The 24,955-nt window shown below is 40.2% G+C and overlaps 1 protein-coding gene and 1 long non-coding RNA gene across 4 annotated transcripts; both read left to right on the forward strand.

Moving 5' to 3' along the window:
- Positions 1-372: 372 nt before the first annotated feature.
- Positions 373-23,938, forward strand: COQ2 (coenzyme Q2, polyprenyltransferase). 3 transcript variants are annotated; one of them, XM_040479530.1, is made up of 7 exons: positions 373-649; positions 5,384-5,550; positions 14,662-14,783; positions 16,295-16,380; positions 17,770-17,903; positions 20,093-20,281; positions 23,549-23,938. In XM_040479530.1, exons 1-7 carry the CDS (start codon positions 403-405, stop codon positions 23,579-23,581), a joined length of 978 nt encoding a protein of 325 aa, XP_040335464.1. In that variant the 5' UTR covers positions 373-402; the 3' UTR covers positions 23,582-23,938. The 3 variants fall into 3 exon arrangements, with proteins under 3 accessions (XP_040335464.1, XP_040335459.1, XP_040335460.1); XM_040479525.1 differs by lacking the exon at positions 23,549-23,938 and adding an exon at positions 22,661-23,343; XM_040479526.1 differs by lacking the exon at positions 23,549-23,938 and adding an exon at positions 22,661-23,343 and having other exon boundaries at positions 14,740-14,783.
- Positions 17,910-19,260, forward strand: LOC121033319 (uncharacterized). Its single transcript, XR_005791834.1, has 2 exons — positions 17,910-18,181; positions 18,417-19,260. It is a non-coding gene; the product is annotated as an uncharacterized LOC121033319 (long non-coding RNA).
- Positions 23,939-24,955: the final 1,017 nt, after the last annotated feature.

A 24,955-nucleotide genomic window follows, 5' to 3' on the forward strand; every position in this document is an offset into this window, starting at 1 on the left:
TGTCCCTTAACTCTGAGTGCGGTTTTAATTTACATTCTTACATTTGGCGTTTGGCGCCCTTTTAGCTTTAAAAAGAAAACACCTGCCCGCAATCAATGTTTTGGTAGGTTTCCGAGCTTTTTTTTTTTTTTTCCTGGTACAACTGTTCCCAATAAATGAACACCATCCTTGTTCATTTATTGAGAAAGCGGATAATGGAATTCCCCTTAACTAAGAAACCGCCCCGGGTTAAAGCGACCACGACAATCCCTACTTCACCATAACTAGAAAGGCTCCGACTGCAACCCCACCCAGTCCGGCAGGCGTGGACCGTCATCCACTGACGTCACTGCGCAAGCCTGCCGCGACCTGACGCCAGAGAACGACCTCAGGCCTGTATGGAGCCACGCCCTCCCGAGCGCCATGCTGGGTGTTCGCGGCGCGGGGCTCGCGCGGGGCCTGCGGGTAATGACGCAGGCGTGGCTGCGGGATTCCGGCGCGCTGGCCCTCGCGCGCGCGGCCGGCACGCCCCGCGCCAGGCACTGGCAGCCTTCTGCCGGGCCGGGACCGCGCAGGCGTCGGCTCAGCCTGTCGGCCGCCGCGGTCGTGAACTCGGCGCCCCGCCCCTTGCAGCCCTACTTGCGCCTCATGCGTTTGGACAAGCCTATTGGTGAGTGCGAGCGGACACACCGCGGGGATGCGGGAGTAGCGGCGAAGCGGGAGTAGCGGCCGATAGTCTCGGAACGCCCGGAGGGGAGGTCCCTGGAGTGGCTCGCGGTCCTTCACATCCCCCTGAATCCTGAGTGCTCGGGACGGGCAAAAAGTTGGCAGAAAGTTGGCCCTTGTGTAAACAGTGAATCGAGCGGAAGTTCCGTTCTTGTGTCCCTTTTTGTACACAGATTTACAATATCGATACACGTCCACGTTCATTATGTTTGATCCTTCCTGTAATTCTTTAAGGCTCCCAAAGCAAAAACCTGGAACTGTCATTACAACTGAGGGAAGCAGAGCCAGACCAGGTGAACCTAGTTTTGATGCGGAGTTCTAGCTTTGCCCTCCACCACCCGTAACACAAAAGATTTAATTCAGGTGAATGCAGCAGGTACAGCACTTATGGACCGCCTATCAGCTGTCGCCTCCGAAGATTTCCGTGACCTTTCTATTTAAAATAACATCTGCCACCTCATTCTTTACATCTGTACTCTCCATTTTCCTTCACAATACTCACCACTAACTAACCTGATGCATTTATTGGTTGATTGAGTCTCCAATACAGTCTAAGCGCCACAAAAATGGGACATTTCTGTCTAGTGCCTCCTACATAGCTTGGCAATAGTATCAAACCAATTCGACCATATCACCTAGCCTCAGGGACGGAAAGAGCTATACACACTCACCGCTTTTAAGGAACTCCTAGTCTTGGTGGAAAAAGACAAATTATTGGGTGAGCTGGGAAAGAAGGAGATCAAACGTTAGTGGTACAGATGGCCAAGTGCTGTAGGAAAAGGAGTAATTAGTGTGGATCTCCATTGTATCTCAGAGGACAGGTAGATTTTGCAGAGGAGATATCTTCATGGTTGGGGGAAATGTTTTTGCAAAGACTCAAGGGTGGAGAGTTGGAACATCAAGAATATGAGTTGATCTAGAATGGCAGGTGGGTGTAGAAAATACTGGGAGGCGAGGCTGGATAAGAGCTGAACCAAAGAAGGATGGACAGTGGTGAGGGAGGGGCAGAGCTTAAACTCCAGGTCATCTAAGATGATAGCATTTGCCATTGCAATGCAGGGAAATACATTCAGATGCCTGGATGCATTCACTCCACCTTGGCCTAGCCAAGACCCAAATGTAGGTCTTGCTTGTGGTATTCTAGGTTTATGCACTACTTATTTGGGATCAGAGCACTAAGAGTTATAACGATTGGCTATTAAAGTATAAAAGCAAATTAATAGGGACAGTCCTGCCATCATAACCCCTTGTATTTTGGGTCCACATACAAGTTGATAGGCATAAATTTCCAAGCCTAGGTCTAATCTAAAGCATAACTATAATTCTGTTTTGGTGTCTGACGGAGCTGCAGTGTAGGCTTACAGACATCCAGGACAGATCAACAGCTGCCATTATTCCCATAGCCATAAACCTCTGGCTTTTTGCATTTGTGGCTGACCATCCCACCACATAAGAGGCTAGCTACATAGTTGTTCCAAGTAAAGCTCTGGAATCAGACCTCTTCTTTTCTCATCTATAAAATGAAGATACTGATAATACGGACTTTATAAGGTTGTCATGAAAATTATTTTATATATATATATGTGTGTTGAGTCCTTAGACCAATGACTGACATAATAAGTGCTCAAGAAAATGTTTGGCATTAATACCTGAGAAGAGGGAATTGGAGAAGACTGGGTTAATAGTTATGTATGTTAAGAAGATACCAGCTTGCACGCTCTAGTTCTAAATAAAGTGATAATTGTAGGTTTTTTTTAAGACAATTTACTAATAGTACTGTGTTGCAATTAATTCAACAAACATTTTTTGAGCCCTGTATGCCAGGAACAATAAATTGACAGAATTTATAAGTTTGGTATTTCTTCATTTAAATTCTTCTTTTGTGGGGTAAGTTGTATGTTCATTGTTTTACTTTGCTATAGTTGATTTGTTTTTATAAACCAAAGTGGGTTTCATTGTTTTTCAGAATGGATTGCAGCTTCTTTCAGATGTGTCACAAACTATAGTATTCCAGAAAGTTTCAGCAGGTGGCACTCTTTACACTAAATTGATGGTGTAATTTTTTGTTTTACTGCCTCTATGGGTAATTACGTTGTCTTGAAGATAATATGTAATTTAGTAAAGTTCTTGGAGTCAGTTTACACAGGCTTTTTGGTCTGCCCATTCTGCCCACACCTCTCAGAACTTGCTCATTTTATTTCCTCTCCCAGAGAATTTTTCCTTTTCCTACAATAGGCCTTTCTTTCTGTTTGCGTCCTCGTCACCTCTGCATCCTTCTTCATGGAAGAGAGAATAAGGACAGTGTAATAGGGAAGAAAGAAAAGAGCTGTTGCTGAGAATCAGGAGCACAAAGGAGCAATAGGAACTTAAGTGTTTGTAGAGATTTAGGTATACTGAGTTATCACTCAGCATTGACCTTGGACAGACTAGAACCAGACCAAAGTCTACAAACCTAACTTTACATGTCAACTCTGCCACTTTTTGCCTTTGTGACCTCGGGCAAATTACTTTTTCTGTGCTTCAGCTTTCGTATTTGTTAAGTGGGTATATTGAAAATAGTGCCTATCTCATAGGCTTGTCGTGAGAATCAAGTGTTCCATGACAGCACATAGTAACAGCTGTGTATTTGCTATTACTATTTTTATATTCATCATCACTAGTATTGTTTCCTCCTACCAACTCTGAGAGGTAGATATTCTTTCCCCTCATTTGTACTCGAGGAAGACTGAACCTTAAAGTTTAGTATACTTTAGTGTCCAGCATCACTCCATTTATTAGTGGCAGACATCAAACCGAATGTCTGACCTTCCCCTTGATTATAGAAACCCCCCTCATCCATAGGGATGCCCTACTGGTTCCTATAGGTAAGTGCCTATAGTACCTATAATATAGACTGATGGCAAAGGAAGTCTTGTTCCTGACAGGAAATGCTATAGGTGATTACACATCTTTTCTCTCCAGAATTCTTTTTTAAATAGACTCATTCTAATTGCACCAGGAAAATAATGCCTTTCAAGTGGTATTCTTTTGTTTCAGAGTAACCCTGCCCCTCTGAGCTGTCCTGGTAGGTCCAGGAAAAAGGAAGTAGTTCAACCCGTTGTTTCACTTGTTTCACGTAACCTCTCTGTGCATTTGTTTCCTCATCTGTAAAATAGAAACAGTAATAGAGTTTACTCTGTAAGGGTGTGGTTGAGGATTAAATGAGTTTGCATGAATAAAGCATTTAAAACAGTGGCTAACATTTCCTGAACCTGCAGTAAATGTGAGCGGTTGTTGCTGTTGTTTTATAAGGGACACACCCAATATGAGTCAGTCCCAGACACCCTGAACCCGAATTTGAGTCTGGACTCAAATTTCTTGTTTTCAGCCTCTCCTTATCTTTTCTTCTGTGTCTTCCCTGATCCCTCCCCCAGTGACTTGGGTGGCACTGTTTTATGCCTTTACAGGACCCTGTATTTGCCCTGTTTTTGAATTGATCTATTTTGTTGTTGTTATTTCTTTAGTTGTATTTCTTCCTTTTCATTTATAAGCTGGGTGAAGGCAGGAAGTCTCTCTCTTTTAGTCACTGTTGTATTCTTAGTTCCCATATGTGCTTTATAAATTCCTGTAAATGAATAAAGGTTAAACTTATGAAGCATAAATATGATTATAGGCACTTTGTCATTTGGCCATTTTTGTATAGGATCTCACCTTTATTTAGCCACATCCCCTTTTTCTCTTACGTGGCTGAATTGGGAAGGAAAGCTCAGAATTTATCTTAATAGGCACCATAGCCAAACATTTGTTGAAAGACTTTCTTTTGAAAGTAGAATATCAGAGTTCACATGTGAAGTCTCCCATCTGTATGGTCTATTTGGTTTTAGCTTAATTTCATCTAGCTTTTGGGCTGTGTGCCAAGAATGAATCCCATTTGTGCATGTAGCTGCAAAATATTTAAAAAACAGTAGGTTAATGATCTCTCTCCCTCAAGCCTATTTTATTTTATTGTGCTAGCAACAGTAAAGAAAGTTTTACTAACTTTTTTTTAGAGGTAATGCATGCATATGACACAATATTCAGAAAGTGCCAAGACGTAGAATGAAAACTAAGTCTTCCTCCCCTGTTTCCCAGCCACCCAGTTCCCATCCCCAGAGACCGATATTATTATCAGTTTCTAATATATCCTCCCTGACATGGTCTATGAACATACTGACATTCAAATACATGTATTTGGTGAGTGGGGGTGAGCACACACAGGGTAAAAATTTTTTGGTTGTCCTCCATATGGGTTGGACCACTTGGTGACCTCATGAGAAATGCGTATCAGACACTTCGGGGTGTGTTGTCAGACTTTGGGTTTTGCCCATCCGACACGTGAAAAATGTTATCTCAATGTAATTTTGATGTGTATTTCTCAAAGGTGATCTTTCATATAAAGAAGAATCATTTGTAGTTCTTTGTCTGTGAACTTTATCTTTTTTGTCTGTTTTTCCATTGGACTAGTGATCTCTTTCCAGTTTCTAGGAACCCTACATCTTGGGCCGAAGATTCATTTGTGATATGAGTTGTAAATTTATTTTCACGGTTTTGTCATGTGTTTTTGACTTTGTGTTCTTTACTTCTCTGGGATGTAGTGTTTAAACTAAAGACAGATAACTAACTTGAATATGCATCTTTTTTGTCTTTTATCTTTGCTTAGGAACCTGGCTGTTGTACCTGCCATGTACTTGGAGCATTGGTTTAGCAGCTGAACCAGGTTGTTTTCCAGATTGGTACATGTTGTCGCTCTTTGGCACTGGAGCTGTTCTGATGCGTGGAGCAGGCTGTACTATTAATGACATGTGGGACCGGGACTATGATAAAAAGGTAGTTTCTTGGGGCGCCTGGGTGGCTCAGTCGGTTGAGCAGCCGACTTCAGCTCAGGTCATGATCTCACGGTCCGTGAGTTCGAGCCCTGCGTCGGGCTCTGTGCTGACAGCTCAGAGCCTGGAGCCTGTTTCGGATTCTGTGTCTCCCTCTCTCTCTGACCCTTCCCCGTTCATGCTCTGTCTCTCTCTGTCTCAAAAATAAATAAACGTTAAAAAAAAAAAATTTAAAAAAAAAAAAAGGTAGTTTCTTCCTGGAAAGGAATAGGGAGGCTCCTCTCAATTCTGCAGAGTAACATGGTGGCATCACTTTCCACAAAAAGCAAAGGTTTTTTTTAGTGTACTTTAGTGTACCAGCATAATAAGTGCCATTTTTCAGTTGAATGGCAGGTGTCGCAAAGTGCAATGTACTTCCTTTCTCGACAGGAGCAGCCATGCAGGCAGGGCGTGTACTTCATTTTTACAAAATGAGTTAGAATTTAGAAGGCCAAGGTACGGATGTGAGGAGCGAAGGAAAAGTTCATCCTGAACCTTCAGGGATCCAAAACAACCATCATTCTTTCCTGTAAGATATATATTAGGGTCATGGGCACCTGGGTAGCTCAGTAGGTTAAGCTTCCGACTTTGGCTCAGGTCGTGAGCTCACAGTTTGTGAGTTCGAGCCCCACGTCGGGCTCTGCACTGACAGCTCAGAGCCTGGAGCCTGCTTGTGATTCTCTCTCTCCCTCTCTCTCTCTGCCCCTCCTTCACTCATTCTCTCTCTCTCTCTCTCTCTAAAAATAAATAAACATTAAAAAACAAAGTTACTCGGGGCACCTGGGTGGCTCAGTCGGTTAAGTGTCGGACTCTTTGATTTCGGCTCAGGTCATGATCTCACGATAGTGAGATCAAGCCCCACTTCAGGCTGTGTACTGACAGTGTGGAGCCTGCTTGGGATTTTCTCTCTCCCTCTCTCTCTGCCCCTCCCCTGCATTTTCTCTCTCTCACTCAAAATAAATAAACTTAAAAAAAATTATTATTCAAGAATAGCAAAATTAAAAGTAAACCACAGGAGAAATATGTGGGATACAAGAGGCAGTGGTAATCAACTACACAGGTGCCTGAGTCACTCAGTTGGTTAAGCCACCGACTTCGGCTCAGGTCATGATCTTACCACCTGAGTTTGAGCCTCATATTTGTCTCTGTGCTGACAGCTCTGAGCCTGGAGCCTGCTTCAGAGTCTGTGTCTCCCTCTCTGTGCCCCTTCCCCTGCTCACGCTCTCTCTCTCTGTCTCTCTCTCTCTCTCTCTCTCTCTCTCTCAAAAATAAATAAACATTTAAAAATATTTTTTAGGATATATATTAGAGTTGTAACTATTCTTCTATAAATCAAATATTTATTTACTTAAAAAATTTTTAATATAATTTATTGTCAAGTTAGCTAACATACAGTATCTACAGTGTCCTCTTGGTTTTGTGAATAGATTCCTGTGATTTATTGCTTACATACAACACCCAGTGCTCATCCCAACGAGTGCCCTCCTCAATGCCCATCACCCATTTTCTCCTCTTCTTCACCCCCACCCCATCAACTCTCAGTTTGTTCTCTGTATTTAAGAGCCCTTATGGTTTGCCTCCCTCTCTGTTTGAAACTATGTTTTCCCCTTCCATTCCCCTGTGGTCTTCTGTTAAATTTCTCAAGTTCCACATATGAGTGAAGTCATATGATTTTTGTCTTTCTCTGACTGACATATTTCACTTAGCATAATACCCTCCAGTTCTACCCATGTTGTTGCAAATGGCAGGATCAAATCTTAATTTAAACAAGCCAAGGAAGCCCCTGTTAGCATTTGCTATGATTATTTCTTTTAAAAAATGCAATTTTATTATTATTTTTTCTCCTTAGAAAAATAGTACTTGTTCGTTTAATCTGAAAAATTCAGACAGTACCAAAATAGAAAGTATAGAAAGTACAAGTGTTCCTTATTTCCTCTCCCAAACGCCCAGAGAAACTTCATGGAACCATTCGATGCATTGTATTTCTCTCAATTATTTTCTATGCATACTCTAATGCATGTGTATAATTATTTCTTTCTTCCTCAACAGACTGTTACTTTCTCAAGGGAAGCGTCCATCTCGTTTGCCTTTTATCTTAGCAATTGTGCATACCAAGTACAAGATCATTCATTAAATCTTTGAATAAATAATCAAGTAAACTTTCGATTTATTTATTTATTTTTTAAAAAGCACTTTATTTATTTATTTATTTATTTTTTGAAATTTATTGTCAAATTGGTTTCCATACAACACCCAGTGCTCATCCCAAAAGGTGCCCTCCTCAGTAAACTTTCGATTTAGAAGAAAGCCATGGTGGGGGCCCCTGGGTCATTCAATCAGTTAAGCATCCTAGTCTTGATTTCAGCTCAGGTCATGATCTCTCAATTCATGAGATCAAGCCCTGCCTCTGGCTCTGCACTGACAACACAGAGCCTGCTTGGGATTCTCTCTCCCTCTCTCTCTCTGCCCTTTCCATGCACGTGCGTATACTCTCTTGAATAAATAAACATTAAAAAAAATAATAAAGCCATAGTGAATATATAAAGTGAATACTCTTCTATACATTTATGTAAAGTGAATAATCGTCCCTAGTTTGCCTTTCATACTGGTCTGAATTTTCCTTCAGCAGGGCACACCTGTAACGATTTTTAGTTCATAAGAATGGTATCATAATGTATTTTTTAATTCAAAAAAATGTTTATTGAATACTTGCTGTGTGTGAGACGCAGTGACAGGTTTTAGGATTGCATGGATGAGAGACAGTATTTCTGACCTCACAATTTCATGGTTACACTACAGCAGCACTATCGTGAGAGTGGCGTCCGCAAGGGAACTTACGGAAGACCACCTACCTCAGCCTAAGAAGCAGAGAGAACTTCTTTCCAGGGGCGTGAACTTTGAACTGTGTCAGAACAAGATGGCAAAAAAGGGTGGGCTGTAGGGCAAAGGTCACTCTGTGCAGAAGGAACAGTAGATACGGAGGCTTGGCTGTGAGATGAAGTATAAAGCTTAACAACTGGAGCATTGTGGTTGGTGTGTGGCTGGAAGATAGGATAGTGGCAAGTGGCAGGAACTGCCTGATAAACACATTTCTGTCCCGCTGGCCCCATTGGGATAGGTTAGTCCATGCCAGGAGAAGCATGCTTGGTTGATTTGGGGTTCCTACACCTGGTTAGTTTTTCCTTCTGCATAACCATAGGATTGCAGCTTCTGGGATGTATCGCTTCAAAATACTTCTTGAACGTGTTTAGAGCAGCTGATGTCAAAGTCCTGGCTGTAGTATTTTACTGTAATGTAAAGTTTTGCAAATGTGAGTTACTCTTGGGGGAAACTGGATAAAGGGCATATGCAATCTCTATATTTTTAAAAACTAGAGATTTGGGGGGGGTTTCTTTTGTTTGTTTTTTAGATAGAGAGAGAGAAAGAGCAGGGGAAGGATAGAAAGAGAGGGAGAGAGAGACTCTCAAGCAGGCTCCATGCCCAATGCAGAGCCCGATGTGGGGCTGGATCTCATGACCACGAGATCCTGACCTGAGCCGAAATCAAGAGTCAGATGCTTAACCAACTGAGTCACCTAGGCACCCCAAAATGCAGAGATGTTTTTAAAAACTGAATATAAATCTACAGTTATCTCAAAAGAAAAAGGTTAATTAAGAAAATATTCAAACCAACCAGCTTTTAATTAACAGAACAGAACGATTTTAGTTTCCCTTTAAGTGATTTTTTTTCTCCTTTGGTAAAAGGTTATTGATTAGGTATATCTCCCCCATGACATTTTTCTCTGATTAGAAGATTCCAGTTTCTATTTAGTTTTTTAAAAATTTTAATGTTTGGGGCGCCTGGGTGGCGCAGTCGGTTAAGTGTCCGACTTCAGCCAGGTCACGATCTCGCGGTCCGGGAGTTCGAGCCCCGCGTCAGGCTCTGGGCTGATGGCTCAGAGCCTGGAGCCTGTTTCCGATTCTGTGTCTCCCTCTCTCTCTGCCCCTCCCCCGTTCATGCTCTGTCTCTCTCTGTCCCAAAAATAAACGTTGAAAAAAAAAATTAAAAAAAAAAATTTAATGTTTATTTTTGAGAGAGAGAGACAGAGACAGAGTGTGAGCAGGGGAGAGGCAGAGAGAGAGGGAGACATAGAATCTGAAACAGGCTCCAGGCTCCCTGCTGTCGGCACAGAACCTGACCTGGGGCTTGAACTCAGGAACCGTGACATCAGGACCTGAACCGAAATTGGATATTAACCAACTGAGCCACCTAGGTGCCCTGAGTCTAGATTCTATATAGACATATAACAAAGTTCTTAAATGAGTATTTTATAACTATTAAAGAGATTTTGCTAGCATGACTTAAAATGTTATTGGGGGGTGCCTGGGTGGCTCAGTCAGCTCAGATCATGATCTCAGAGTTTGTGGGTTCGAGCCCCTCATCGGGCTGTGTGCTGACAGCTTAGAGCCTGGAGCCTGCTTCGGATTCTGTGTCTCCCTCTCTCTCTGCTCCTCCCCCGCTCATGCTCTCTCTCTCCTTCAAAAATAAATTTAAAAAAAAGACATTAAAATGTTATCTGCATCTCTCTTTTGTAATCCAAGTTCTTTTCTAAAAAATTGTTGTTCAATTTATTTAAACTGGAGGAAAAAAAATCAGTTCACCCATTTCTCCCATTCCACTAGGCCTTCGGCCTCTGGCAACCACCAACCTGTTCTCTTTTTCTATGAGCTTGAGTTTTTGTTTTGCTTGTTTTAGATTCCACATGTAAGGGAGATCATATGGTGTTTGTCTTTCTGTAGGACTTATTTCACTGAGCATAAAGACCTTGAGATGCAAAATGGTAAGATTTTTTTAATGGCTGAATTGTATTCCATTTTGTGTATATGTGTGTGTGTACCACATTTCTTTTTATCCGTTCATCCATTAACAGACACTTAGATTGTTTCCATATTTTGACCATTGTAAATAATGCTTCAGTGAACATGGGAGTGTATATATCTTTTTGAATTAATGTATTTGTATTCCCTGGATAAATACCCAGAGGTTGAATTCTGGATTAGTGGGTAGTTCTATTTTTAATCTTTTGAGGAGCCTCCATATTGTTTTCCACAGGGGCTGTGTCAATTTACACTCCTGCCAACAGTGCACAGGAGTTCTCTTTTCTCCACATCCTCGGCGATAGGTGTTATTTCTTGTCTCTTTGTCTCTTAGCCACTCTAACAGGTGTGAGGTGATACCTCATTGTGGTTTTATTTGCATTTCTCTGGTGATTAATGATGTTGAGCATCTTTTCATGTGCCTATTGGCCATCTATATGTCTTCTTTGGAAAAATGTCTATCCAGATCTTCTGCCCATTTTTTATTTGGATTTTTTTAGGTTTTTTTTTTTACTATTGAGTTATATATGAGTTCTCTATATATTTTGATATTAACCCCTTATCAGGTACACGATTTGCGAACATTTTCCCCCATTCAGTAGGTTGATTTTCATTTTGTTGTGGTTTCCTTTGCTGTGAAGAAGCTTTTTCGTTTGATGTAGTCCCACTTGTTTATTTTTGCTTTTGTCACTTTTGCTTTTGGTCTCAGATCCACAAAATCATTGCCAAGACCTGTGTCAGGGGGCTTATTGCTGTGTTTTCTTCTAGGAGTTTTATGGTTTCAAGTCTTACATGCAAGTCTTTAAACCATTTTGAGTTAATTTTGTGTATGCTATAGGATAGGAGTCCAGATTTATTCTTTTTGCATGTAGCTGTCCAGTTTTCCCAGCACCATTTATTGAAGAGACTGTTCTTTCCCCATTTTATAGGGAATATACTACAGTCTTGGCTACTTGATCATAAATCAACAGACCATATATGTGTGGATTTATTTCTGGGCTCTCTGTTGTGTTTCATTGATCTGTTTTTATGCCAAAATCATACTGTTTTAATTATTGTAGCTTTGTAGTCTAGTTTGAAATCAGGAAGTGTGATGCCTCCAGCTTTGTTCTTCTTTCTCAAAATTTCTTTGGCTATTTGGGGTCTTTCATGGTTCCTTACAAATTTTAGGATTGTTCTATTTCTGTGGAAAATGCCATTAGAATTTTGATAGGGATTGCATTGAATCTGTAGATTGTTTTGGGTAGTATGGACATTTTAACAATATGAATTCCTCCAGTGCATGAGCATGGGACATCTTTCCATTTATTTGTGTTTTCTTTAATTTTTCTCATTAATGTTTAGTAGTTTTCAATATACAGGTCTCGCACCCCCTTGGTTAAATCTGTCTCTAGGTATTTTAGTCTTCACTGCAATTGTAAATGAGATTGTTTTCTTAATTTCTCTTTCAGATAGTTCATTATTAGCCTAAAGGAACACAACAGATTTTTGCATTTTTTTTTTAAATTTACATCCAAATTAGTTAGCATACAGTGCAACAATGATTTTAGGAGTAGATTCCTTAATGCCCCTTACCCATTTAGCCCATCCCTCCTCCCACAACCCCTCCCATAACCTTCTGTTTGTTCTCCATATTTAGGAGTCTCTTATGCTTTGTCCCCCTCCCTGTTTTTATATTATTTTTGTTTCCCTTCCCTTAGTTCATCCGTTTTGTCTCCTAAAGCCCTCATATGAGTGAAGTCATATGATATTTGTCTTTCTCTGACTAATTTCCCTCCAGTTCCATCCACGTAGTTGCAAGTGACAAGATTTCATTCTTTTTGATTGCCGAGTAATACTCCACTGTATATATATACCACATCTTCTTTATCCATTCATCCATCGATGGCCATTTGGGCTCTTTCCATACTTAGGCTGTTGTTGATAGTGCTGCTATAAACATTGAGATGCATGTGTCCCTTCGAAACAGCACACCTGTATCCCTTGGGTAAATACCTAGTAGTGCAATTGCTGGGTCATAGGGTAGTTCTATTTTTACTTTTTGAGGAACTGCCATACTGTTTATCAGAGTGGCTGCACCAGCTTTCATTCTCACAGATTTTTGCATGTTAAAGGATGAGTTAAAAAGCTTGGCCATGTTGTCATGCTTATCTCATGGTTTCTTAAAAACTCTATATCAATAAAGATATGTTTGTGGCTTGGGTTTTGTTTAGTACATTAGATAATAAGTAAATTGCTCATATATTGAATGATAAGTTGAATTACTATTCGGATATATGGGTTAATGTGTTTTTTTGACATATATAATCTGCCAACCATGCAATGAACGTTAGGTCCGTAAACATTAAAATAATCTCAAGGCACAGGTATTAATGATTTAATTTTACAAGCTGTGAGCAATCTGGTTTCATAAAAACCACACGGAATATGTTTTGATCATCAAATTACATCATTTTTAGTCTTTTGATGGAGTGCTTGTTTATTTTCAGCTTTCGAATTTAGCTAGGTTAATTATTTCGAATTTAGCTAGGTTAATTAATTATCACCACTAAAGCAACAGTATAATCTGTGGTTACTAGTGTGGTCAGTGGGCCTAGACAGACTGTTCTACTAACCATCTGTGACCTTGGAAAGTTACCAAGCTTCTTCTGCCTCATTTTTCGGTAACAAATGGCAGGAACTTGTGAGTGGCTAGAAGTCAGGGTTGTTGTAAGGATTCAGTGGTGTGATGCATACATAGTTGTCAGAATAGTGTCACATTGTGAGCACTCACGTACTAGCCGGAATAATTGTAACATCCTACAACAAATAGGACATAAATATATTTCCAACTAAGACTCTAGGGACAAAATCAAAGGTAAAAGATCCGATTCTGGCACTCTAACCAAGGCGAGTCATTGTAGCTTTTGACAAACTGTTGTATTGCACAGTGGGGCATGCTTATAAATTGGGTCAGCAAATTTTTTCTGTGAAGGACCAGATAGTAAATATTTTAGGCTTTGTGGGCCATACCATCTTTGTTGCAACTGCTTGATTCTGCTGGAGCACAAAAGCAGCCATATGCAATATGTTAACAATATGTTCGTTTCAATAGAATTTTATTTATGGATGCTGAAATTTGAATTTCGTATTATTTTCACATGTCATAATACATTACTCTTTTTTTTTTTTTTAACTTACTTTCAACTGTCTAAAAAAGTAAAATCCATTCTTTTTACTCATGGGCCAAACAAAAATAGGCAGTAGGCTGGATTTGGCCCACAGGCCATAGTTTGCTAACCCTTGATATAAATCGGAATCAAAACAAAAATATGTTATATTAATAGTAGCTAACATTTATTACATACTTACATGCTTTAGACACTGCATTTACTGTATGAGGTAGGCGTTCTTAATACCCCTTTCTCTTCTTCTTCTCCTTCTCTCTTTCTGTTTTTCTTTTAGCAGGAAAGTAACCTAAGCCCAAGAGAGGTTAAGTAATTTGCCAAAATTCATACAGCCAGTAGGTGATGGAACACTGGGCTCTTGGATCCCAGATCCTGAGTTCTTCTAACAATGATGACAATTTTGGTTTTTTGTTTTTTTTTTTTAATGGTTCAGTGTATAATAATCACATTTCATGATCTCTACACAGGAAAAGAATAATGTATATTATTTGTCCAAATAATAGCTCTGTCTGTTCATATTCTTACATTGAGTCTGCTCTTTACATTTGGGTACAATTAATATTAGATTATAGACGCATTCTTAAATACCTGGCAAAAGCACTCCCAGTTTCAAACCCAGATAATCTGTCTTCTTTCTGTATTTACATTTGATTTCTAATTGCAGTGCTTCCTGTAATCAAAACATTCACTGCAATTTCCTTTTTCCTGAGAATTATCATTATTATTGTCTCTCCTTGCTCTCTGAAAATTAGGCATATACTTGCTAATAAGCTGGGTAGCTAAATAGCCAGATAAGGAAGTTGCTTTGTTTTGTCTGTTTGGAGATGGAGATGGGAGAAGGAAAGGAAGTGGAATGAGTGGTGGGAATTTTTGGTACTTTTCAAAGCTGTTTTAAATATGAAGTTTTCATTTTTGGCAGTGTTTCCAATGTTGATTTCACTTTTTATTCATATTTTTGCTTTAGTGCTTGCCATGGCCATTCTCTTGATTGCATGTTTAAATCCATGATGGAACCATTACATGAGGCTAAGGTATCTGGTTTTATGTATTAAGGTTGTAAGAACAGCAAATCGTCCAATAGCTGCTGGAGACATCTCAATTTTTCAATCCTTTATTTTCCTCGGGGGACAGCTGACCTTGGCACTGGGTGTTCTTCTGTGTCTGAATTACTACAGGTATAGTGAATGTCTCTTTCAGAATCGTGTATAAAAATCTCTCTTTTGGAAGTGGAGAAAGTAGAAATAAATAAAATAGAAATATCTTTGTCACAGAATTGTTTATTGGTTACCTATTGAGCATCTGTAAGTTAGCAAGTATAAATAAGTTGCCACATGTTGTAAAATCAGGAATGTTTTCAGCCAAAGGAATTGGAAGAGCAGCATTTAATTTATCCTGAGCCACCATTATACTTTCATTGCATGTTCCCTGGGGAACACACGGCACCTTCATAGCTTTTCCAGATACATACATGGATGTGTGTATATACCCTTATGTGTAATTTTATTTATCCTGACAGTATCTCTAAAGTAGATAGAAGTAATTATACTCATTTTGCAAAAAGATTAACTGGGTCTTTCCCAGAGTCATGTTCATTATCAATGACAAAGGAAAAAAAATGGAAGAATTCATTCCTATGTCTCTTAAATAGAGACAGAATTAAACTTTTGTGCGTCAGATAGCTGCTTAGAAAGTACTTAAATGAGGGGCGCCTGGGTGGCGCAGTCGGTTAAGCGTCCGACTTCAGCCAGGTCACGATCTCCCAGTCCGTGAGTTCGAGCCCCGCGTCGGGCTCTGGGCTGATGGCTCGGGGCCTGGAGCCTGTTTCCGATTCTGTGTCTCCCTCTCTCTCTGCCCGTCCCCCGTTCATGCTCTGTCTCTCTCTGTCCCAAAAATAAATAAACATTGAAAAAAAAATAAAAAAAATAAATAAAAAAAAAATAAAGTACTTAAATGAGAAAAAAAAGGACAAAAAGTGTCACTTTATAGAAACTAGACTTAACTGCGTACTTTGCCCTGATAGCATCACGTGAAAATGCTTTTGGAAGGTCTGTCCTGGGAGGGCGGTGTTAGATGAGCTGGTGCCTAAGAACATCTTATGCTGTCATCCTTTTATAGGTGCTTTGTGACCTTGTCCTCTTCTGAGGAGTAGCACCCATCGTGCACATAGGGAGGAGTGTGTTGACTCTGATTCTGTTTGGACATCTCCAGTAATCTAAAACAACATTTAGAGAGGCACTAGCATAGAGTGGGTGTTAAGTTGGACTTTGGAGCCATCCTGCCTTAGGTTTGAATCCTGGCCCTGCTACTGACTGGCTCTGTGACAGTCGAGAAAGTACTTAATCTCTTTGTGCGTTAGTTTCCTCTTCTGCAAAAGCAAGTAGAATAAAACTGTCTGCCTCTTAGGTTTGTTGTGAAGATTATAATGAGTTAGCATATGTAAAGCAGTAAGAACAGCACCTAATGTATGAAAGCACTATATGCATTATTATTTTGTTTGGTTGTTTTATAATACTTAAAATACCTTCTAATCATCTTTTATCCTAATCAAGGTCCAGGAAAACAATTTTATGTAACAAAATATATAATTTAAGATCAATCATTTCCAATTAGTATTATTACTGTTGTCTTATTTAGCAATTTCTAACAGATGGTGACATTAATCTTTAATGTTTTTTCTTGATTTCAGTATAGCTCTGGGAGCAGCATCCCTACTTCTTGTCATCACCTACCCGCTAATGAAAAGAATTACATACTGGCCTCAATTAGCCTTGGGTGAGCTTGAAATAACTACAAGTATTTCCTTGGATACCCTCAAACTTCTTTGTGTGTGTGTGTGTGTGTGTGTGTGTGTGTAATGTGGCAGTGATAAAATGTCCAGTCAGTCATAAAGTTTTCTAAACCAAGAATAGAATTTCATATTTTAAGGTAGGGTAATTAGCCATTTTTATTGGCTAAGAAACCTTATATATTTATTAAGATTATCATCATTATTATTTCCTGAAATGCTTTTTTTAAAATCTGGTATGTCATGAAGAAGAAAATTAACGGATTTGACCATACCCTTCTCTTTAGGTGACTGACCTGGATGCCCTGAGCACTTGGAGGGTTGGGGTGAAAAGCACACTCAGGCAGGAAGGGTTAGTATGTGACAGCTTAGACAGCCCCTGTCTGTGAAGTCTTCCTTAGCCCTCCCAGAGAAAGTTAGCCAGTCTCGCCTCTGGCTCCCACAACACTCCGGAGTGGCACTTCCTCATTTCACCAGCAGTAACTAAACAAGAAGATGCTGGGGGCTTCCTCTGTCTCCCCAGTTATAAATAATAAATGCCTAACAGATAAAGCTTTCTTTGCATGTGGATGGCCCACCACCTACCATAGCACCTGGCACATCACAGGTATTCAATAAATATTTGTTGGTAGAGCAAACAAAAGACGGGTAGGTAAATCAAAATCTATTGCAAAAATGCCTTCTACTAGAATAAGCTAGAATATTCCTAAAGGTATTCTAGATGCTTGAACCATTTTTTCAGTGAATAAAAGAAGAAAGGGGGTTTCTGAGAAAACACCTGTGAGACCCACTGAGTATGAGGTACCTGAGGGACTTGCAGGTAGAGATGTCGAGCAGACAGTTCTAGGTCCAGTCTGAAGTGTAGAGCCGATCAGAATGCACATAGAGATTTGAGAGTTGTCCGCATGTCGATGTTCGTTTACAGTCCTCAGGATGGGCTTACAGAACGAATAAGTGTTCCCGTCTGTACTCATGTTTCTGTCACTTATGGGGGAAGGAGAGTGATTAAAGGACAGACCACAAGGTTTTGGCTCAGCTAGATCTAAGTTGAAACCCCAGCTTCTACCATTCATTGACTGCCAGGCACCGTGCTAGGTAGGGGGAATGTTCTCGTGAAACCTCCTATTAGGGTGATAGTACTTTTTCTATTACCTGTGTTATTTGAATTGTCAATTAACCTCTCTGAACCCGTTTCCTTTTTTGTGCAGAGTAGCTTTTCATCACCACAGAGAGCTGAGAGAATTTCAGGAATCGACCTAGTAGCAAACCGTGCACAGAACCTGATGCGTAGAAGCACTTGGTACATGCCAATGCCCCCTCCCCGCTTTGGGAGTCTAAAGTGTCTTTGCCCTCTCCCTCTGTCTCACCAATTGTAGGGTTGACTTTTAATTGGGGAGCATTACTTGGATGGTCTGCTATCAAGGGCTCCTGCGACCCATCTGTTTGTCTGCCTCTTTATTTTTCTGGAATTATGTGGACGCTAATTTATGATACTATCTATGCTCACCAGGTAAAAAATGTCTTTTTTCTTAACTCTGGTTTAGTTATTATCGCCGTTTAAGAACTTTATGAACCACATTAAAGGGAAAGTATGTTTTCTGAAAAGAAAATCATGCACACTTCTTTGGCACCAACAAGGTATTTTTGTTTCCTGTATATGTATGTTTACCAAAGAGATCAACTCTTTAATTTACAAGCATTTAAATTGTATATACTGTATTGCCAGGCACAGTTTAAAAAAAACCTTACAAATACTAGTTTAATCCTCTTAACAACCTGGGAGGGAAGGTGCTTTTAAAAAATTTTTTTTTTCAACGTTTATTTATTTTTGGGACAGAGAGAGACAGAGCATGAACGGGGGAGGGGCAGAGAGAGAGAGGGAGACACAGAATCGGAAACAGGCTCCAAGCTCTGAGCCATCAGCCCAGAGCCCGACGCGGGGCTCGAACTCACGGACCGCGAGATCGTGACCTGGCTGAAGTCGGACGCTTAACCGACTGCGCCACCCAGGTGCCCCGGGAAGGTGCTTTTATTATCCTCATTTTATAGATGAGGAAACATGTGGAGAAGAACCATATCTGTGTCACACAGTTAGTGGATGGCAGAGCTGAGATTCAGACCCAGACAGTCTCTACAGTCTGCACTTCTAACTGCCACGTTCTCCTCCCTTCCTTGGAGGCCTCTACCAGGCAGATCTTTTTCCTAGTCATGTGGGTAGTAAGCACTTTCCCATATTTTTTGTCATTACCACTCTAAGACTGCAGAATAATAATCCATTGATTTAATATGCCATAAATCTTTTTTTTGCCATAAATCTTTTTAATAATTTGTCCATTTGAGCCATTTAAGTTCTGAGAGTTTTTGCAATTATAAATAATGTTGTTCTAATCACTAATATCTTTATGTGTTTGGGGATGAATTTTTAGGAGTGTATTACTTAGTTAAGGAATATAAACATTTTTATAGCTTTTGATACTGCCTTTTTCATATGGCTAATAAAAAAACCCCACTTTTGCTTTTCTTGATTTATGTTCTTAATTTTCCTTTTACATTACGAACTTTGAAACAGTTTCTTCTCAGTATTTTTCTGAAATGTAACTGTCTTCTCAATTATTTACTTGAAGAATATATGTTGGTTCGATGGAATGTTTTCTGATATTCCAGTCTGGAATTCATCGTGCTTTCTTTCATTTACCCCTCTCCCCCACTGAGTTTGTATTGTCATGAAGAAGATTGCTAGGTCTCTAATCAGCCTGATTTCCTGAAGTGAAACTTGATTGACAGTTCAGAAGAGATGCCTATACTTTTCACAGTAATGTCTGGAACCAATGATGAGGATATCTGTATTTCAGTTAGATTCACTTCTTCAGTAAAACACCACACACTCATTCACACTTTGGTACTGCGTGTAATGAAAGACAGTTTGCACCTGAAGGTGCTTACAGTATGAAGGGAAAAACATACGTTAATCCTGCATTTGTTGTTACTTGGATTTGGAAGCCCAAAAGATAGCCTATCAGATAGCTATCTGGGTGCAGAGTTGGGCATTACAGCCTCTGACATCATGTGGCTGTAATCACAACAGTATGTGAAAGTTCTTAGAAATAAAATTGCTGGAAGAGATCGGGCAGGTGGATGGGAGTGTATCACCAGAATCGACCTTTACTTAGAGGATTTGATGGGAGAGGTGAGGAATAAACCACACTAGTAGTGAAATGTGAATAGATGTGGTCAGGTGCCAGTGGAGTGTTTTTCTGCATCTGCGGCTTCAAGATTGAAACTAAAATGTACAAGAAGTTTTTGGGACTTGAGTACTCAGAGGGAAGAAGGAGCTATGTGAACAGTTAGACTTGAGTTTGACTCTAATGTGGTCCGTGTAGAGTTAAAAGTCATTCATAGGGTGGTAAGCAATACAGTGACATGTAGCAATGTATAGAGCTGGAAGATAGTTTTAGCAGTGACATTTAACCTGGATTTGGCCTGCACATTCGTTACTGATCAGCCAGTGTTTCTAAGTTACTGTCAGCTTTCACAGCGTATGTCCTTTGAAAGACCGTTTCTTCTGGGGGGGTGGGGGGGAGGAAGATAAAGACCCTTTCTTCTGGAATTGGATAATGGTGGTAGTTATACAACCAGAATGGTGAATTTTGTGGTATGTCAATAAAAACCACACAGTTTATTATTACTTTCTGATGTTAGGACAAAAGAGATGATGCTCTGATTGGTCTTAAGTCCACGGCACTGCGGTTCCATGAAAACACCAAGCGGTGGCTTAGTGGCTTCGGTGTGGCGATGCTGGGGGCGCTGAGCCTGGTGGGAGTGAACAGTGCTCAGACGGTGCCCTACTACACTGCTCTGGCTGCTGTAGGAGCCCATCTGGCACACCAGGTTTGACCGTTTTCTTACGCTTTCCCTCATTGTTCCTTGGGTTATAAATTGTAAAAACTATTTAAACAGAAACAACCTCTTTGTTTACCAAGCAACGTACTTCTTTAAAACAAACAACTACTTGGCTTATACTATCTTGAACCACCCCCTCCCGTGCCTCAACATATCATCTAAAAAAGCTCACTGTATTACTTTAGACAAATAATCTAAAACTAAACCTAGATTTTTTTTTTTTTTTTTCCACTCTGATTTTTCTGGAATTACTTCTGATTGATGTCTGGGAGAATTTCAGCAATGTCTGAAGGTTGTGGGTTGAGCTGAATTGCTCTGAAAGCAAACTGATCAACATAACTGTACTTTTAATATGTGGGCTGCTGTGATGGTTAGCAAACTAATCATTCATAGGGATGGGTTCCACTGGCATTAGCAGTCAAGGCCAGATAGTACACGAAGTGCTCACATGTCAGACAGAATTCTGCCTACATAGTGGGAAACTGTCATTTCAGCGTGTTCAGCCATCATCCACAAGCTTATATTGGGATCTACGTTATTTACTTTTGTAAAATGAATGAACCAAATCTAATTTTAATGAAGTAGGTTGCTTGTAAATGGACTCTTTTTTTTTTTTCTTAAAATTTTTAAGTTTATTTATTTATTTTGAGAGAGAGAGGGAGAAAGCAGGGTAGGGGCAGAGAGAGGGGGGAGAGAGAGAATCCCAAGCAGGCTCTGCACTGTCAGCTCAGAGCCCAATGTGGGGCTCGAACTCACGAACTGTGAGATCATGACCTTAGCCGAAATTAAGAGACAGATGCTTTAGAGCCACCCAGGCGCCTCTAAATGGACTCTATTTTTGTATCAGTGTTACTGTTACTTTCTTTGAATGGATTCGAAAAGGTGTTAGCCTCTCTGTAGATGATCTGTTTTATACACATCATTACAAGTTACTTATCAGTGTAAACAAGACTTGCATAACATAGTAAGAAGGAAACCAAAACCTAATGTCCACAAAGTAAACCTCATGCTGTATCACCTTCATGGTTTTCCTCACAATGAAATTTTAAACGGTAGGAATTGGTGATTCTCCAGAATTCTCTAGATTTCACCATTTTCCTCCTCAGCATTTCTTAGCATCCCCTTTTGCCCATAACGCAGCACTGTGGGGGTTGTCACCATCAATTGATTGTCTTGCCAGGATAATGGATGTTTAGCCATATTTAAGCACCTGGATATTAGTGGACAAAGGCAAAAATTACGAGGGCAATTACAAATACTGTAAGCAATATTTAAACCCATCTTGAAATTCTAAATTGCATTTGTGGTCTTCTATCCAGTCCTTGCCACAATATTTTAAGATGGACATAGACTTCTAGGGGCGCCTGGGTGGCGCAGTCGGCTAAGCGTCCGACTTCAGCCAGGTCACGATCTCGCGGTCCGTGAGTTCGAGCCCCGCGTCGGGCTCTGGGCTGATGGCTCAGAGCCTGGAGCCTGTTTCCGATTCTGTGTCTCCCTCTCTCTCTGCCCCTCGCCCGTTCATGCTCTGTCTCTCTCTGTCCCAAAAATAAATAAACGTTGAAAAAAAAAAAATTTAAAAAAAGATGGACATAGACTTCTAGTATTTGGAAGAAAGGAAATCATGATGATTTGAAGTCTGGAGGCCGCATAATAAAGAATATTTGGGGAAATGAGGGATGCTAACGGTTAAGCCTAGGAATGAATAAGACAGGGACATGACACTTTTTTGACATATCTGCAGGACTGCCATGGAGAAAAAGGAACGTATTTGTTCTAGGTCACTAACAGTAGGTCTAGATTGCCAGGTCCCCTTCTCTGTGTGGGGATGGGAAGGAGATTTCCACATGCATGGGGGTATTTTCAGTTATCATAAATAAACTCGGCGGGGTATCCACAGTCATTTAGTGAGTGAGGGCCAGGTATGTTAAATACCTTCCAGTGCTCTAGACAGCCCTGCACAATAGACTTGTCCTTCCCAAATGGGATTTGTTCACCTGCTGGGAACCATTGCTCCAAAGAATAACGCTAGAACTGGAGGGTAGGAATTGTAGGAGGCAGACTTTAGATCAGTGTAAATATTTAGAGCTTTCTAATTAGTTAGAACTAAAAATAATGTGGGTTGCCTTTCAGAGCATTCATGCACCCCTCAAGTGGAAGTTTTTAGGACACAGCTTAGATAATACCTAGCCAGTGAGAGATAACAGTAGATTTTTCTACACTGGAAACAGTTTGGGGTACATTAAAGGCTTCCCACTGCTTAAAATCCTGTAAGAGAGTGCAATTTTCTTCTCTGTACTGATGTGTTTATTTGTGATGCCAGAAAATTTATTTTAAATACTAATGCAGCATTGTGATCTTCTCTTACAGATTTACACTCTAGATATCCACAGACCTGAGGATTGTTGGGATAAATTTACCTCCAACCGAACCCTAGGACTAATAGTTTTGTTAGGGATTGTCCTCGGGAATTTGTGGAAAGAAAAGAAGACAGATGAAGCAAAGGAAAGTATGGATAGTAGAATAGAAAATTAGCAAATGAAGTGGATCTAGGAATGTTGAAAACAAATTGTACAAAACACTCTCAGGTCTTGTTACCACATAATTAGATTTGAATAAACAGTCTTGCAATATGTTAAAGCATTAAGAACCACGAGATGAAGACGTAGACCATATTTGCCTGGATTTAGTTCAAGTATTTTCTAGGAAAATCCTTCCCCTGTCTCAGAAACCAGGAGCTCTTTAGCATTTGAGTGACCTTGAGTACCTAAGTGGATGCATTCTAACTGCTCATAATTCCCATCTGCAGTACGGTAATGGTAGGAGTTTGGGCACTTTAAAAGACACCTGATTTGTATCTCATTAAATGAATGAATGTAGGAAAATGGACTTTACTTTTAGGGAAAAATAAAAGCTGGCAAGTTGGGGTTTATTGTGCTTTGTTATGACCTTTACTCACTGCCAAAAGCTGTAAGTTAGGAAACCATTCTGTTTTTTTATATTTTAGGAGAATTTAAGTAAATAAAAGCTTTTATCTACGATATCCATACGGACTTCTGTTGTTACCAGTCTTGACATTTATTTCATACATCCGGTCTCTGGGTACAGCCATGGTAACCAAAGTAGGCAGGCAGGCAGTCACCAGGGACTGTTTTAATTCCTGTTGATTTCTTTTTTTATCTTACTTGCTTATGATTTATAGGATAATGGCATATTGGTTAAATGTGCTAACAGTTTCTTCCCTTGCTGTCTTCTCAGCATGGCATGTTCTCAGCACGGCAGCCAGAGTGATTTTCTTAAAACCTATACGAAGTTCTGTCATTCCTCTGCTCAGAACCTTCCAGGATCTTCTGAGGTCCCTCAGGACAAACCAAAACTCCTGTCACCTGTCAGGCCCTTCACGATTTGGCCTCATCTGAGACTACTTTCCCACACCCCTCTCTAGCTCCACTGGCTTCGTCACTGCTCCTCATCAGGCTGGTGGACTTCTGCCCCAGGGCCTTTGCATGGATACTTCCCTTTGCCTGGAATGCTGTCCTTGAATTATGTCAGTCCTTCACAGCAGGTCTTTTCCTAAATGTTACCTTCTCAGGCTTTTCTCAGCCACTGCTTGTAAAATTTCATAACAAATGCTACCTACACTTTGTATTTCCATGTTCTTTATTGTCTTTTTCTCTTCAGAACCTAGCAATATTCACCTAAAATATATTTTACTGGATTTAAGTGGCTCTCGTGGACCGTGGGATGTAAGGCAGGCGGCTATTTGTGTGTGTGGATTGTGGGCAGCAGTGAACACTAAATTGCATATTGGTGATAATGGTCGTGGTGGTAAATGTAGCTGACACACCAGGCAGGCCCTGATAAATAAGCACAGGAAAATGTAGTGAACTGTTTATTCAGCAAATACTGAACCACAAGAGTATTCAGACTTAATAGAAGTAGCATCCATGATTCTACTCTGCTATAGCAACAGTGAGTTGAAGGGGAGAATAGAAATGTACCCTACTTTTAGGGAAATATGATTAGCTCCTATGATTTGCATCTGAATAGATAAACTTTAAATCTGTTGATTTCTGGGTTTTGTTCGTTTTTACACAATTTTTCTAAAAAATGCAATAATAAAAATATGGAGTATAAACAGATGGAGGGATGTCTTCAATATTGAAAGAAATGAGAAATGGAAAAAATTGAGCTTAGAAAAGGGTTATGCCTCTTAAAAATATACCAGTTCTCATAGAAAAAAAATGTTGATTTCTGAATGCCTTTTCCCATGCATGGGCTCTAGAAGAATGTTGGCGAGGATAAATGGTGGAGGAGCCTGGCCAATGGGGATCTGTGCTTAGCACAAAGAGGCCTGGTGTGGCATCCCCTACATTGTACCCTAAAGGAAACCTTAAAGCAGAATGCCTTTTGCATGTAGGAAAAAGCTCCAGTGTCTAAAAGGGGCAATAGTTCTGTTGAGAACTGGCTGTATGATTTGCCAAAGTCTATGTAATCTGTTCTGGACTAGCTACATAATTTGTGTATCACCCTATATTTTAAAATGCTTAGAATCTCAACCCATTAGCGCTGATCCAATTAGCTGTAAGTACAACGTGTTTTGATTTTATTTTCCTAAGTTCGTTGATGAAAGTGAACATGGGACAAATCCTAGAATCGGCAAAA

Source organism: Herpailurus yagouaroundi, unplaced genomic scaffold (genome assembly GCF_014898765.1).
Source record: "Herpailurus yagouaroundi ecotype Mexico unplaced genomic scaffold, PumYag 28, whole genome shotgun sequence".
NCBI classification, from domain to species: Eukaryota; Metazoa; Chordata; class Mammalia; order Carnivora; family Felidae; genus Herpailurus; species Herpailurus yagouaroundi.

What these genes read in the sequence shown, in the direction of transcription:
- COQ2 (XM_040479525.1), top strand. Translation starts at nt 403, where the DNA reads ATGCTGGGTGTTCGCGGCGCGGGGCTCGCGCGGGGCCTGCGGGTAATG. An exon ending in GCGTTTGGACAAGCCTATTG is followed by an intron (nt 650 to 5,383) that starts GTGAGTGCGAGC and finishes ATCTTTGCTTAG; the next exon opens with GAACCTGGCTGTTGTACCTG. An exon ending in CTGGCCTCAATTAGCCTTGG is followed by an intron (nt 16,381 to 17,769) that starts GTGAGCTTGAAA and finishes CACCAATTGTAG; the next exon opens with GGTTGACTTTTAATTGGGGA.